This window comes from Cupressus sempervirens, chromosome 6 (assembly GCF_028749045.1).
Source record: "Cupressus sempervirens isolate cs-2001-9-10 chromosome 6, ASM2874904v1, whole genome shotgun sequence".
NCBI classification, from domain to species: domain Eukaryota; kingdom Viridiplantae; phylum Streptophyta; class Pinopsida; order Cupressales; family Cupressaceae; genus Cupressus; species Cupressus sempervirens.
This window is the reverse complement of record NC_143123.1, coordinates 122,636,275-122,651,393: the sequence shown is the minus strand read 5'-3', so window position 1 is coordinate 122,651,393 and position 15,119 is coordinate 122,636,275. Positions and strand designations below refer to the sequence as shown.

The following is a 15,119-nucleotide window of genomic DNA, read 5'->3' as shown; positions in this document are numbered from 1 at the left end:
CACTTCTGTTCCCCCGAATTTAAAATTTTAAAGTTAAGTCCCTTATTTATGATGATCAAAAGTGAAATTTGTACTTTTCCTCAGTGATTTTGTTCAGAGTCTTTCTGCAAATATGATACTTCATAAGGGGTAGCAACAGAAAGAATTGTTGAATCCCTTGAACTAGTTTCAATAGGTTCAAAGATATGGGTTCAACATAAGAGTTTAGAACTCCAACGTGTAGATTCAAAGTTCAGCAGTTCAAAGATTCCAAATCCTCTCAAATTGACATGACCCAAATGAGATGTATTTAATGGGCATGTAGAAATACTAAGTCAGCTTGGACAAAAAATAATAATTCTTGAACATAAGATGAAACAATGATGGTCATACTAGTGGGATTCATTGGCTTGTGATTGACATATCAAATAATCAATCTGATATGCTAATTCATTCATATGCAAGATTGCAGTCTAAAACATAAAGAGCAGTGATGGTTCTTTTGATAAGTGGTTTGGGTCCTATTCTGTCCGCTCAGTATGTGAGTATATTCACTGAAGAGGCTCAAAGATACTAGATGTTGGTGATTGGATATATCAAAGGGTCGCAGGCTCATTATAGTAAGAAAATGAGAAACTGAATAAAAAATCATGCCATGACAAGAACTTAATAAAAAATCACCATGACCGTGATCATTATCATGAGAGTAACACCAAAAGGTTTCGTGCTACAATCATTGTATAGCTATGATATATATCCTTCGATCATACAACACACATCTCTGACATCCTTGATCTTTTCAGAATTAATCATTGAATATGTTCCCCTTGTATAGGCACTGGTAAGCAGTCCGATGAGGCATTTCCTATCATTCTACACAAGTGAAAACTGATGCACGATAAAGAATATGACTTGGAATTTTAATTGTGACTATTACTTTGAAACCTGATGCATAACGAGTTGAGCTTTCCACATAGCTTATAAGACAAGGAGCTTTTAAATGAATATAATTGGCACTTTAAGGCTGAAGTTCATACTGTTGCTATCATAAGAAAAGTACAAATGATGGAAAATCTCAGGCATTGGGCCATCGAAATGCATATTGTTGGTATTTACACAGAACATCTACATCAAGACATGTCCAATCATCACAGTGTTTCATGGAGCAAATTAGCTACCCCAGTTCACAATACATAACACCTCTCAATGATAGTGGTGTTTGTGATGATCGGTACTAGTGATCACAAAACCCAAAGAGTGTAGAAAGAATCAAAAGTCGACATGCCATTGCTACCAAATAACAACAGATCAATATGGGTAAACCTTAATGCTCTGGAAACAATGGAGATTAGCTGATTATTTACCTTCCCTGACAATGCAAATATTCCTCTACCAATTATAAGGATTCATAAGTCAAGAATGGGCTTGATTAATTTCATATGTAATAACCATGGGTGTTTTGGAATGCGAGTCTTGAATATGGAGATCCATAACAATTTTAGAGTAAATAAATTAGATTAAAAAATTTCCCTTATCGCAGACTAGTCAGTGATTTGAATGTTATCGAGTGGATTACATAGGTCCAAACTTTAAATGTCTAATCACCCAAATGATGTCGAAGGCGATCACTGGGGGTAGTGAAATTGAAAGTCTTTTGATAATTATAATACTAAAGGCTGACATTGTTGTTGTCTATTACTGACGACTGTAGGTCTAGTTTCAAAGGTGTTGAAAGGACAACATGTGGGCATTTCCTTTCATCTTGATGCCACATCTACAATATTCTGTCCAAGTAGAAGAACATGGCAGCAGCCTGGATTGTTCTTCCAGTGTGTTGCACATGTAATAGTGACATTATTATTGTTGATGTCAAAACAAATGGGCTTTTAGATGAAAGCTGATCTTGAATAGGGCCATAGATGCAAAGGATATGCTAAAAATAATTGATCAAAATCTTTACAATTTCCCTGAGATGGATGGCAGGTGTTTGGTAGGATTAGATGAATTGAGGATTCTTATATTTCCTTTGACCAACAAATCTCTCAGCCAAAGCTAAAACTTTTATCAAATCTAACTTATTTTATCAATGTACAAGGGATAAATCTACACATGTCAAAGGCAATAGAGTATACACATGGCAAAAATAATGGTTCCAACTCTTAAATGCGATTGCTATATCCATGTGGAAGAATGAAATTTCTAGGGCATGGAGAAATTCAGAAGGAAGATTGAGAATGGAATTTATTATTTTCCAAGATTCAGTTATGTGGGAAAATTGAAAGACTTCATAGGTAATTTTAAAGGTGGGATAGAAACAGGTGGAGGGAGTTCTTTTTGGGAGAGTCTGTGAGCTACAGGGAAAAGGAAATACGTTTTGAGTTCTAATTGTAATATGGGACATCATTTATTATTTGGAGACATCATTCTGTGCATGGGTATCATTGCCTATGAGCCATTTACTGTATATTCGAAGAAAGAGAGAAATATGTGTTAAATCTTTAAGTTTAAAGATATTTCCTTCTGATTGGGGCTAATCTTTGAGTTAACTCAGTTGTCTTTAAATGTTGTTTTCATTGATTTAATTGTGTGTGTCTCTATGAAATTTGTGAGTTCTATGCATTCACATGTTTCAAATGAAATGTTAAATCTTCCTTTGATCCTTTTGTAATGGGAAGCTTGAATAGATGATCTTTGTGCCATTGATTTTATTTTGTTCTTTGGTATTAAATCTGAAATCACATTCCTTTCATGTTGATGGGTGAATGTCAGTGTGCCTTCTTTGCCTTTAATATAGGCATAATCAACATATTTTTCATTGCAAATTTAACAAAGGGAGCTGTACCTTCACATCAAAATTCAGAGAGCATTTGCACATAACCATTGCAAGTGACTCAATTATTAGTTCCAGTTTTGTCTTCGTGAAGGTATTTTCAGTAGGACAATTCTGTTAGCATCAACTCCTTTTGTCTTTGAGCAGAATCAGTAATAAGGTTGGATATGAGTTTCAAAGATAAATTAAATCTAATAAGATGAACTAAACTTATCAGGGAACATTACAATCCAAGCCCTGATCGAGAAAATACTAGATAAATTTACAAATTCGGATTTGACGTGCATAGAATTACAAAAAGAGATAGTAAAGATACAAAGACGCCAATTCTAGGAAGGTGCATGTTTGTAAGCCATAATTCAATAATAATATTGATTTCTGGTAAATACAAAGGCGTCCATATCTGCAAATTTGTGAAGAATGGGAATAACAACCACAAGTGGAGACTATTGTCACAGGGGCTCGGATTTGTTGGTAATGTGATGAGATTATTGGTTGAGTCACTATATTACCATATTTGAGCCCAACTATATTATGTACAAAGGGGCTCATCAACATCCTAATATAGAAAAAAATCCCAGTCAGCAGCATTTGCATACATCAGGGAAAAGGTTTGATCAACACATTTGTCAAAGAGTGGACAACCAATTTGCAGATCAATATAATATTAACTCTAAATTTCAGAGTGTTAGTTAAAAGAATACTAAGAAAGTACCTTGGGAAGGTCGTTGAATAATAGATGGAATGAGAAGAATTACTAAACATCAAACACTAGAAATAGATGACTTGATTACAGTCAGTACTTAATCATCTAATCAGCACTTTATATACATAGTCGACGGGGACAAATATATAAGCTGGCAAGACATCCAAGGAGATAGAGTGGCATAATTTCATAGTCGTTGAAGTCTATTACAATATGTTTGTTGGCCGATTATGAGCTAAAGGAAGATATAGTATTATTAATAGAATAGTGAAACCTGCAAATCCTTGAAGATATCCATCATAGGGACATTTAGCAAAGGAAGTCTATTGCTGGTCTTGTTAGGAAGTATAGTAGGGTTGGCAGAGACTTTGTTAGCAAATCGTTAGAGGTGCAACTGGGAGATATCTCAAAGCATTACAACAACTAAATAAACGATTGCTTAATCTCACTATTTATGAAGGGATTGCTATTGGTAAACTCTAATTGTTGAGTTGACAATAAAGGTAAAGTTAGAAGAGATTGAGAGTTTCAATTCGATGAAGATATTGCTATCCCTATTTGTGGACATACAGTGGTATCAAAGATGATCCTCCATCTTGCAGGGTAGAAAAAGATACAAAAATAATTCGGCATGAAAGATTAAGCTATGGAGCAATGAACAAACTGTTTGAACTCTACCACCTAGCATTGCATCAATAGAATGAGAAATATATCATCATTGTATTGTTTAAGAGATGTGCAATTAGTAATGCGATAACCACGTCATAGCCGCACTCCCCCCACACCCCCACACCCCCCGCGCAAAAAAAAAAGAAAGATAAGCTTTTTTTTTCAGAATGATACAAAAGATTTTTAAGTAAAATATTACAATTTTTTTAATCATTTTAGTAAATTAATATTTATGATGATGTAGGTACTAATCAAAGTCGGATTTAATTTGACAAGTAGCATGTCATGAGAACATAGGATAGGGAGTTTTTATAAGGAGTAAATTTGGTCACATGATGGGGAGTTCCTAACATTGGGGTTAAGCCATGAGGAAACCCACTTGGAGACTGTTTCAAGGGTCCATGACACAACATAATTCCACCATCATACATTGCAGCTCAAAGAAGTCACTAGAGCACCCTATTACAATAACAGTTAAGGGAGAATTGCTATGAGGGCACCCTATTGCTCTGCGATCAAGAGAGAATTTCTAGGGCAACCTATTGCAAGTACCATCCCTATTGAGTTTGCAATTAAGGGTGAATCACTAGGGCACCCTATTGTAGTTAAGGGAGAACTGCTATGAGGACACCCTACTGCTCTATGATTAAGGGAGAACTGCTAGGGCATCCTATTGCTAGTAGCTTTCCTACCAAGTCTACAATCAAGGGAGACTTGCTAAGGCACCCTATTGCAATATTAGTTAAGGGAGAATTGCTATAAGGGAACCCTACCGCTTTGCGATTAAGGAGAATTGCTAGGGCACCCTATTGCAAGTATCTTTCCTAGCGAGTACACAAATAAGGACAATTGCTAGGGCACCCTTTTGCAACAACAATTAAGTAGAACTGCTATTCAGTGCACTCTAATGCTCTACAATTATTGGAGAATTGCTAGGGCATTCTATTGTAGGTAACTTTCCAACCAAGTTTGCAATCAAGGGAGAATCACTAAGGAACCATATTGTAATAGCAGTTAAGGGAGGACCACTATAAGGGCATCCTATTGCTTTGTGATAAAGTGAGAACTACTATGGCACCATAGTTCAATATTAGTTAAGGTAGAGCTGCTAAGGGTACCTTCTTGCAAGAATTTCTCTACTTTTCTTGGATAAAGGAGATGAGGCATGAAAAATGAAGCAAGACAAGCATCCTACTAAGTAAATCCCCTTGCATGGATGTCTAGAAACCTGTCAGCGAGGCCAAGGGGGCAAGCCCTTCTCTTGGGATGAGTATGAGATGATCTTGGTCAATCTAATCCTGATGTTTAAGGGTAATAATAGTTGATCACATTTTTTGAAATAATAACTAACTTTTGTTCACTTTGTTGTAGAGTTAATTGTGAAGAACATTGTGACCAAGTAAAAGCATCCCCCTAATTTTGGCTTATATCAAATGGTAAGCTAACAAAGCTTTTCTCATACGTATACCTTGGGTATGCTTCATGTCTTCATGTGTATACTCCATTTACACTCCGTGTCTTCATGCATTTAAGTACATGCTTTTTGCATGTTTCATCTTGTAGATTTGTGTCCATGCTTTTTATTTCCAATTGTATATCTTATGTGATGGTATACTAAAATAAGAGAATAATTAGAGTGAACCCAGGATTTGGATTTATTGATCAATATTGGTGGTGCAAAAAAAGCCACTCACATTAATTTGGCATTGCTTGAAGATAGGCAATAAGAATGATTATAAGATAAAAAATTTAATAATATTGAAATAAACTAATTAACCTATATAATTATATAAATAAATAGTCACATATTTGAATTAGAATATAAAAAAATATTATTAATGAGTTATATAATATATTATTAATTTAATAGCAATTAACAATGTATATCAATAGTATATTATTCTAATATTAATAAAATATAATTAATAACAAATAATAGTACATTAACAAAAGATAATAATAGTACATTATTGACAAATATAATAATTATTAATAAAAAAGGTCTTAATAATAATTAATAAAAAATGTCTTAACCGATGAATGATTAATAAAGGTGAGACACATCCCAATTGTGTCTCTATTCACTTGGAAAGGAAAGAGATATGAAGGTAAAAATGTTAAGAAATAGCCAAGGAAGGATCAAAGAATTATTTAGATAAATTCATATTCATCATATATCTGAATTAGAATATAAAAAAATAATATTAATGAGTTATATAATATATTATTAATTTAATAGCAATTAACAATGTATATCAATGGTATATTATTCTAATATTAATAAAATATAATTAATAACAAATAATAGTACATTAACAAAAGATAATAATAGTACATTATTGACAAATATAATAATTATTAATAAAAAAGGTCTTAATAATAATTAATAAAAAATGTCTTAACCGATGAATGATTAATAAAGGTGAGACACATCCCAATTGTGTCTCTATTCACTTGGAAAGGAAAGAGATATAAAGGTAAAAATGTTAAGAAATAGCCAAGGAAGGATCAAAGAATTATTTAGATAAATTCATATTCATCCCAAACTTAGTCAATTACTATCGACTTTACCATTCGAAACTCATGTCTAGTGAATTAATTAATTATTATCTTTGTATCATAGGTGGAATTAAGGAATACAAACGACATAAAGTTTTAGGTAGAATGTCCATATCGTTGTGGACATAATATCGACCATAATATTCATCAACTATCTATTACACAATGCTGAGAGGCTCTGGACCCATCAGATTTCTTTAGATAAATGTTCCACCATAGTCAATACATTAGCAGTGAACATCCACATTAGATTGCATAGTTGGTTTTGCAATGTCAGCTGTTTAAGTGGTATAGGTCTATTTTTTGACAAGCATTAGGGTACTATGTGAAAATTGATAGTTGTATGACTATCATATACGATATTCTTTCTTTTGAAGTGATAGGTAGAAAGACATCTATTTTAAACTTGCTTTTTTGTATTGATGGGTTAGGGATCATCAAACTTAAGCTCAATGAGTGCATGTGATGGTTCAATGATTGTCAAATTTACCTGCGTGCTTTGATGATGTCAACACATTTTCAACAATTTTGATACCCTCACAAATTTTATTTTTGATATTGGGGGTAATTTTTGAAATATTGTATATCTTGGTTATTTTGAGGCCTTTTTTGATGTAATTTTAAAAATTTTCCTTTTTTTTGGGGGGAGGGGGATAAGAATTTTGTGCCCTTACTATTGTGCAGGTATTTTATAATTTTGGACAATTTTTTCAGAATTCATAGTTTTTGATGACTATTCTTGTCCAATTTTGATTTCTGCAACTTCAAAGGCTTCATTTGGACTCATATGGACACCTTTCAGGTGTTTTTTTTGTTGAAAATGCATGATTTTTTTTTTGTCTACTCTTCAGATTTCTATGAGATTGTAGCTATTGTGAGTGGACATAACACTTTCATTATTTGATCTTCTTTGGCCTATTTTGCAACTTATCTAATGCTTTTTTTCCCACATTCTTCCACTGACATCATGGGTTTTCCTAAATTTCCACTATTAACAACACATAACTATGCATCATGGAAAATTAAAGCATGGTGTACGATCATGGAAAAAGGTTTAATTCAATATGTTGATGGAACCATAGTTGTACCAGTTGATTCTAATGCTCAATTAGAATGGGTTGTAAAAAATTCTCTGTCTTTTGGAACATTGATAAAGTATGTATCAGAGGACATTATCTTCCATATTGACCAATGTAAAACAATCAAGGAAGCATGGGATAAGTTTGCTAGCTTGTATGGTCAAGTTAATGAAGCTAGGGGCTACAAGCTTGACAATGATCTCATGACTTTGAATCCCAATTTTGTTGACATTATATTAGATCATATAAGCACATAAGTTGACAACATTGATTAAGGATTGTGGAATTGTGCAACATTTGTTTCTAGCTTCAATACCTATTTGTTGGACAATTTGTAATGTCCCCTTTTGGGATCACCTTTGCTCTCAAAATTAGAATAATAATTTTTTATGGTTACTCCTTTTTAGCTTGCTATAAAATCTCCTTTAGGGCCCGTTTGGTTGCTGGAATACAACTGGAATAGGAATAGGAAATTAGAATATGATTTGTATTCTTTGTTTGGTGCGTGGAATAGGAATAGGGAATAGGAATACGTATTCTCATTTTAGCCCCAAAATGAGCTTTTGTCCATTCCAAAAAATACCTGTAATTGGAATTGCTATTCTTGCATTCATTTTAACTTTCTCAAATTTGATTAAATTTTCAAATCCGCTTTGACCTGGGGTGAGCGCTAGAACTTTGTTTTCAATATTTTCAAATATTTCAGCGATTTTCCAATGGCGCCGATTGCATCCTCAGAAATATTTTCAAATGGCCCCGATTGCAAGTTAACCCTATTCCAATTTAAGCTTGCATAACCAAACAAGGGATAAACAAGATTGGATTGCATTTTTCCATTCCTATTCTTCATTCTGCATTCTCATTCAAATTTTCTATTCTAATTCTCAATTCCTACGCTTGCAACCAAACGGGCCCTTATTGAAAATGTCACCACCTTTTATTAGAATTAAGCAATGAAATCCAAGGATTTGCACCCCTCCCAAATCCTCAAAGTACCCATCCCTGAGATGTCCCCACATCGAGTTTTTGGAGTACCCGAGTACCACCACCTCTACCATTCCTTGCAACCATAATACTGCTAAGACAGGCACTTGAATTTTGATTACTTGAATGTTCCTACTGGGTATGTACTATTTTACTATGTTAAATTTTCAATGGTTATGGTTTGTATTGTAATTTTCCTATGTTCAAGTATCTCAATTTGGTATGTTATACTGAAACATCATTTCATAATAACTAGCATTTCAAGTTCTAAAAGCATAGGATACAACCACCTTACACTATTGTTACCCCTTTGGAAGAGTCACAACCTTTTAGATTACTACCCTTTGGAAGAGTCACAACCATTTAGAATTACTACATTTTAAAAAGAGTCACAACCCTTCATTATGGTTTCCCTTTAGAAGAATTATAACCTTTCATCATAACTTCCATTTTGAAAGTGTTACAACCTTTTATTAGTTCCTATGCTTTTTTATTCCCTTCTCTTTCTCTCCAAATGAATTTTTCTTTTCCCTTTTTATATCTCATGTTCAAGGGAGTCATAACTTTTCCTTTTTTGCCTTTTGACCCTTTATTAACTTAACTAAGTTTAAATATGTTATATTCTCATTTTGCTATTTTTCTTTTAGTTCCTTTTATTATTATATTAATTATCTAGTACATTATTATATTAGTGATATCTTATATTATTATGAAAGTAATAATATAATTTATTATATCATTTATCTATTTATCAAGGTTACTGGGAGATGAGGAGACTTGAGCTCTCTGGTGCCAATAATGGTATGGCTATGACTATTTTGAAAAAATAGGAGATGGGGATGCTTGGAGATGACAATTTTTTTAAATAGTTAAATGATTCTAATGCTAAATACAAAATAGTAAAAGTGTAAAACTAAAAGACTAAAGTAAATACTAATAGTAATGCCACATCAATATAGAGTCAAATAGTTCAAAACTCACATAATCACATTACAGTATCTCATAGTCATATCTGATTTGAATTTTTGAATATCGTATTTGATCATCATCATATCAGATTAATAATTACAGAGATTATTATTAAATATTCAAATTTTAAATTCAAAAAAATATAGTTTGATGCTAAATCACTGATATGCAAACAAAAATGGAAAAATTAGGACTGTAAACAAAAATCAGAAATCTATCCAGTATCTAGTATGATGATGATACTATCACCTACTCCACAAGGTTGTGATCATCCATCTCAAGGTCTTCTGCTATCATGCTTTCCAAAAAATCATCACTCTCCATGTTGAACTCCATGTTATTATCTAAATAAAATTTTAAACATTTTAAATATTGTTAGTCAAGTTGGATTTTGGAATAAAAAAGTTAACTAAAAGTGTTTCTAAGGTTTTTTAAGGTATTATATAAAATACTAAAATGATTAAATCATTTAAATTGTCATTACTTTCAATTTTTGAATTTAAAAACATTAAAATGAGGGCAAAAATACATAATATAATTTAATATTATATTTTACATTTTTTTTTTCTATCAGGAGACATCACTTTTTGGATTTGGAGACTCGGAGACTTCATCATGTTGTCTGCAACATTTCCTCGTAACACTGTTTATTATTTTAATTTCTTAGTTTATTTCTATAGCTTTTTTTATTACTAAAAAATTATATCTAATTTTATACAATAAATATTCAAATATTGCCTAGATAAGAAATATAAGAATTAAATATATATTTTAATATTATTATCGATATATTAGATTATTTTTATTGATATAGTAAAGTGAATAATATATTATATTATTGTTTATTGTCTTTTATTAGCTCATCCTTTTATTTTTATTATTTATTATTAAATCCAATTTTAGAAAGGGGACACTATTGCATGGGATAAGTTTTCTAGTTTATATTGTCAAGTTGATGAAGCTAGGGGCTACAAGTTTGACAATGATCTCATGAATTTGGATGCCAAGAATTGGTTGGACACGCTTCCATCAAATAATGTAACATTTGTTTCTACCTTCAATAGCCATAAGTTCACTATGTGTGCTTCATACATCATGCCTTCATTTGACACCTTCACGGAGCTGTTGATGGTAGAGCAATCAAAAGTGGTAAGCATGGGGATTCTCAAGTATTCAAAGCCTAAGCCTTTTGTAGCAAATCAAGGGAATTAAGGGAATCAAGGAAAGGGTTCCTTAAAGAAGCAAAAATATTGAGAACAAAAGACATGACAAGAGAAAGCACAATCAACCTCCAAACAACAAGACAAGTCTTCATACAATGGGATCGATGAACTCAAGAATCTTCTTAAGAAGAGTCAACTTAGTTTACCTTAATGAATGTCTACTTCAACTCCTTCACAACAATCAGATTTTGATAAAGGATAGGATCACACTTCTAGAAAAGATAAGAGCAAAGGATGTTGAGAGTAATCTCACAATATATGAACAAGTTTTACAACATTGTTTTAGGGCTGCAACATAAGGAAGCAACTACTCCTTGAAGAAACATTTTATGGCAATGCCAAAGAAAGATCACATCTCTCTATATACAATATGTGATTACAATGAACAAAAAACATGAGTTTGAACTGCTATAACAATGCATCTTGCATTTGTTGATATTTCTGTCCCCACCTTTGCATACCACATATATGTCTACAGATCGCAAATGATATGATCTTTATATATATTATATATCTCCGCTGCAATCCAAAACCCCAACTATGTTGGCGTCAAGATAGATTTTAATCAAAGGCATATGACACATTATCAGTTAGCCTCTAACACATGGAACATGAAATATAACATGTTGCAGATCAACCCAAAGCATGAACTGGCCCATGATCAGGAACTAACTACAAGTGAAGGAAACAAGAATGTTGGCCCAATAATAGCTACTTCATTGCAGTCCTTTTTGAGGATACATAAAGCCCCCTTACAATTCATCTTCTTATTGGTGGGTTCTCTCCATAAATGTAATTTTAAATTGTTTTCCATCTTTGTGTGATATAAATTTCCACATATTTAACTTTGTGGAAAGTGGATCATCTGTATATTTCTTTGTTTTTGTTGCAATTTCAGGACTTTGGAACTACCTTATATATTTTATTGCAAGTAAAAGATTTCTAGAGTAACTGCTCATATGAACCAATAGAGTTGGATCTCTACACAAGAAAACAAATATTTAACATATTGTGCAGCATTGTAATATTTTGATTAGTTCTTGAACTTTTTGTGGAATGTCATGCAGGGCGAATCATACTTCTTGGTGAAGGTTGCAGAGGCTCACTCTCTGAGGTTTGTTACAACAACTTGCCATTCATAGAATGTTTTTCTCTTTGGTTATTAAATTTTTGATTGACAATTCGATTTTTTCTAGTTGTTAATCTCCAACCTTCCAGTAATGTAGGTTTATCTGTTCTTTTGCAGAGAGTGATTAAAGACTTTGACTTACGACAGCAGGGGAATGCAGAGCATCAAAGTTATGCACTAGGTATTAAGGAGGTCTGTTGAGCTTTTGGAATGAATGTTTAAATTGCAGCATGTTTCTATATTACTGAAACTCAAAATTTGGTTTTTATTTATGTTATTAAAATTTAAAAGAATGTAGATGAGGCTAAACGTTTGTTTGTCTTAATAGTAAATACAAGCCTGTCTAAATGCAAAAGGTTGAAGCATAGAAAGTCCGAATAGAGGCTAAATTTTTGTTTATGTCGATATAAGAATGTCTGAATGCAAAAGATGTAGATTATAGACAACATGATTGTGAAATTTTAACACGATTTGAAATTTGATGAACCAAGGGCTATATATTGAAATGTAACTTTTGGATAGCAATTGTTCTTTTGACCACCCTGTTTTTCGTTTGACTATTTATCAGAAATCTCAACAGATTACCATGGTTTATTTTTTTGAAAAACTGTGGTGTCTTGACTGACTTAGGCCGTAACATACACAGGTCTGGGAAATTGAGGAAGGAAAACATAAGCCTGGATTTGTGCTTCATGCTTTGGGTTGGCCTTTGGATAGGAATACTTATGGAGGCTCCTTTTTGTACCATATGAATGATCGGCAGGTCAGATTTCTTTTTCCTTTTTCCTTACCAACGAATTCGACAATGACTAATTTATGTCCACATAGCTGATTTGGTTATTGAAATGTGGTATTAGTTTGCAATTTTGTCCTTTTATACAGTTCCTGCCTTTTGTCCCACAGATAATAAACTTTACATTAATTTATTGTATAAGACAAAGTATTTGACTGCCCAAGTAGTTGAACCAAAACCTAAAACTTTTATGAATGAATGAATGAATGCTTTTTAATAATGTCCATGAGACTAGAGCAGTCTAAGGGACCGAAGAACAACCACATTAGATAATTCCCAAATTCCTTTCCATTTCTAATCTTTTGGTATGTATCTTAACCAAAAAAACCAGCAGTCTTCTTTATCTTATCCCATTCAAATAAACTATGCATGTTGTCCGCCCTCAAGATGACATCATAGAGAGATTAGATGTTGTTGAATGCCGCGCATTCTGAGAGAAAATACCATTTCTTTTCAACCGCTCTAGACCTGCAAAATATGCAAATTCTCTGCTCCCAAGTGACAAGTCTCTTTGGGCCTCTTACATCTTCCCTTCTCGCATTTGAGGTGATGAGATCTTGTCCTCTGTTGTGCCACTAATGACCTTGCCTTTCCTTTAATAGCAGCCCCAAGGTACGCTTTTTCGCCAAGTTACCCGGCTGGATTAAATTCTTTAATATAATATGCTTTTTTTCTACTCATATTATTGTTCCACATGGTATTGTGAAACTTCCCTTTGAGAAATTGTCTTATGTCTGCATTTGCGTTTGGGCAATTTTTCAACTTGATGTTCCATTTAGCCAGCCATTTAATGTTTTGCTTCATCCATGTTTTCTTCCTTCCGTTAAGAGCCTCACCTTTCACAGTTTTCGGCCAACGATAATCCTACACGTTTTCAATCTTCTTTAAGTAACTAAGTAATCGGGTTACCGCTGAAGCCTCTAATGGAAAAGTCTCGGCCTTAGCCATAAGAATTTCATAAGGCACAAAACTCTTGACTTTGAGATTGCTTGTGATTAATTGTTTCTGAATTCTCTCTATTTGTCTCCACCTCCATTTTGACACGCTACCCCCCCACACTTCGCAGCCATAAAGAACCACCAGTGTGACGAGCAAACCAAAGAGAGTCTTCTTGGTTTTCCAATCCCATAGTTCCACTGTCCTGCATCTACTTTGGAGTAAAAATGAAGCTTTCTAGCCCCCTTGAATCTTTTTTGCTCTACAAGTCTCCCAGCTGAGTTTATAATGAAAGTCAATCTCAAAATATTTGTATTCTTTCAGAATTTCCAGTGGTTTGCCTTCAAACAGTAATGTGATATGTATTTTTTCTCTCCTTAAAGAAAAAATCATGACTTTGGTTTTAGTAATATTCACTTGCATCCCAACTTCCTGACAGAATTGTTCTAAGACCCCTAAATGATCTTGTAGTCCTTGCGCCGTTTTTGATATCAAAATAAGATCATCAGCATATAGAAGAAGCTTCACCACGTACCCTGCCAGGTGAAGACCCTCCCCCTTGGTTTTATCTAACCAAGCTTCTAGATTATCAATGTACAAACCAAATAAGGTAGGAGATAAAGGGCATCCTTGTTTAACGCCAATATCACTCCTAAAACATTCCAACATTCCGCCACTAGTTCTGATTTTGGCTCTAACTATCATATAATCTATGCATTGCGGCTCTATACTCATCCGGAATCCCCAAATCTTTCATTCTATTCCATAAATTGATATGCATTAGCTACTACACTAGCTATCCCATACGCTAAATACTCTTCGTTGAGAAACTTGGACTTGACAATTATTTGGCTGATGCAAATTATTTAATAAACTTGACATTGTGCAAGATCATTGGAAAATCTCAGAATCACTCAGAAAATTTACTGAACATTGAAAAATAAATAAATTCCTTCATATACAGATCAAAATCAGAATTCAGAACACATCATAGACAAAAGACTTAGTTCAATTTTTCAATACATATGGAGTTAAAGTGCCATTTTTAATAAAATTTACTTATCATAAATTTCTTCTACAATGGAAGCTTAGAAAAGTTTGATGTTGACACATGGAGTTAAATGGAATGATGGTATAATTGCAGGTTCAAGCTATGTATGGAGTGAACCTATCCTCAGTGCATCACCAACATCACCCAAGGCATCTTCATATGCTACCATGTGTGTTTGCCATTGGGCTTCATCCTGAATCAGCCATCTAATT

General features: G+C 33.2%; 1 protein-coding gene across 3 annotated transcripts in view; it reads left to right on the top strand.

Moving 5' to 3' along the window:
• Nucleotides 1-15,119, top strand: part of ETFQO (electron-transfer flavoprotein:ubiquinone oxidoreductase) — a 234,742-nt gene that overhangs the window by 44,404 nt on the left and 175,219 nt on the right. For all 3 annotated transcript variants that reach the window (XM_089787027.1, XM_089787028.1, XM_089787029.1), the window contains exons 6-8: nt 12,066-12,112; nt 12,245-12,319; nt 12,774-12,890. In XM_089787027.1, the coding sequence (XP_089643153.1) occupies nt 12,066-12,112; nt 12,245-12,319; nt 12,774-12,890 (239 nt within the window). The remainder of the gene's footprint in view (nt 1-12,065; nt 12,113-12,244; nt 12,320-12,773; nt 12,891-15,119) is intronic.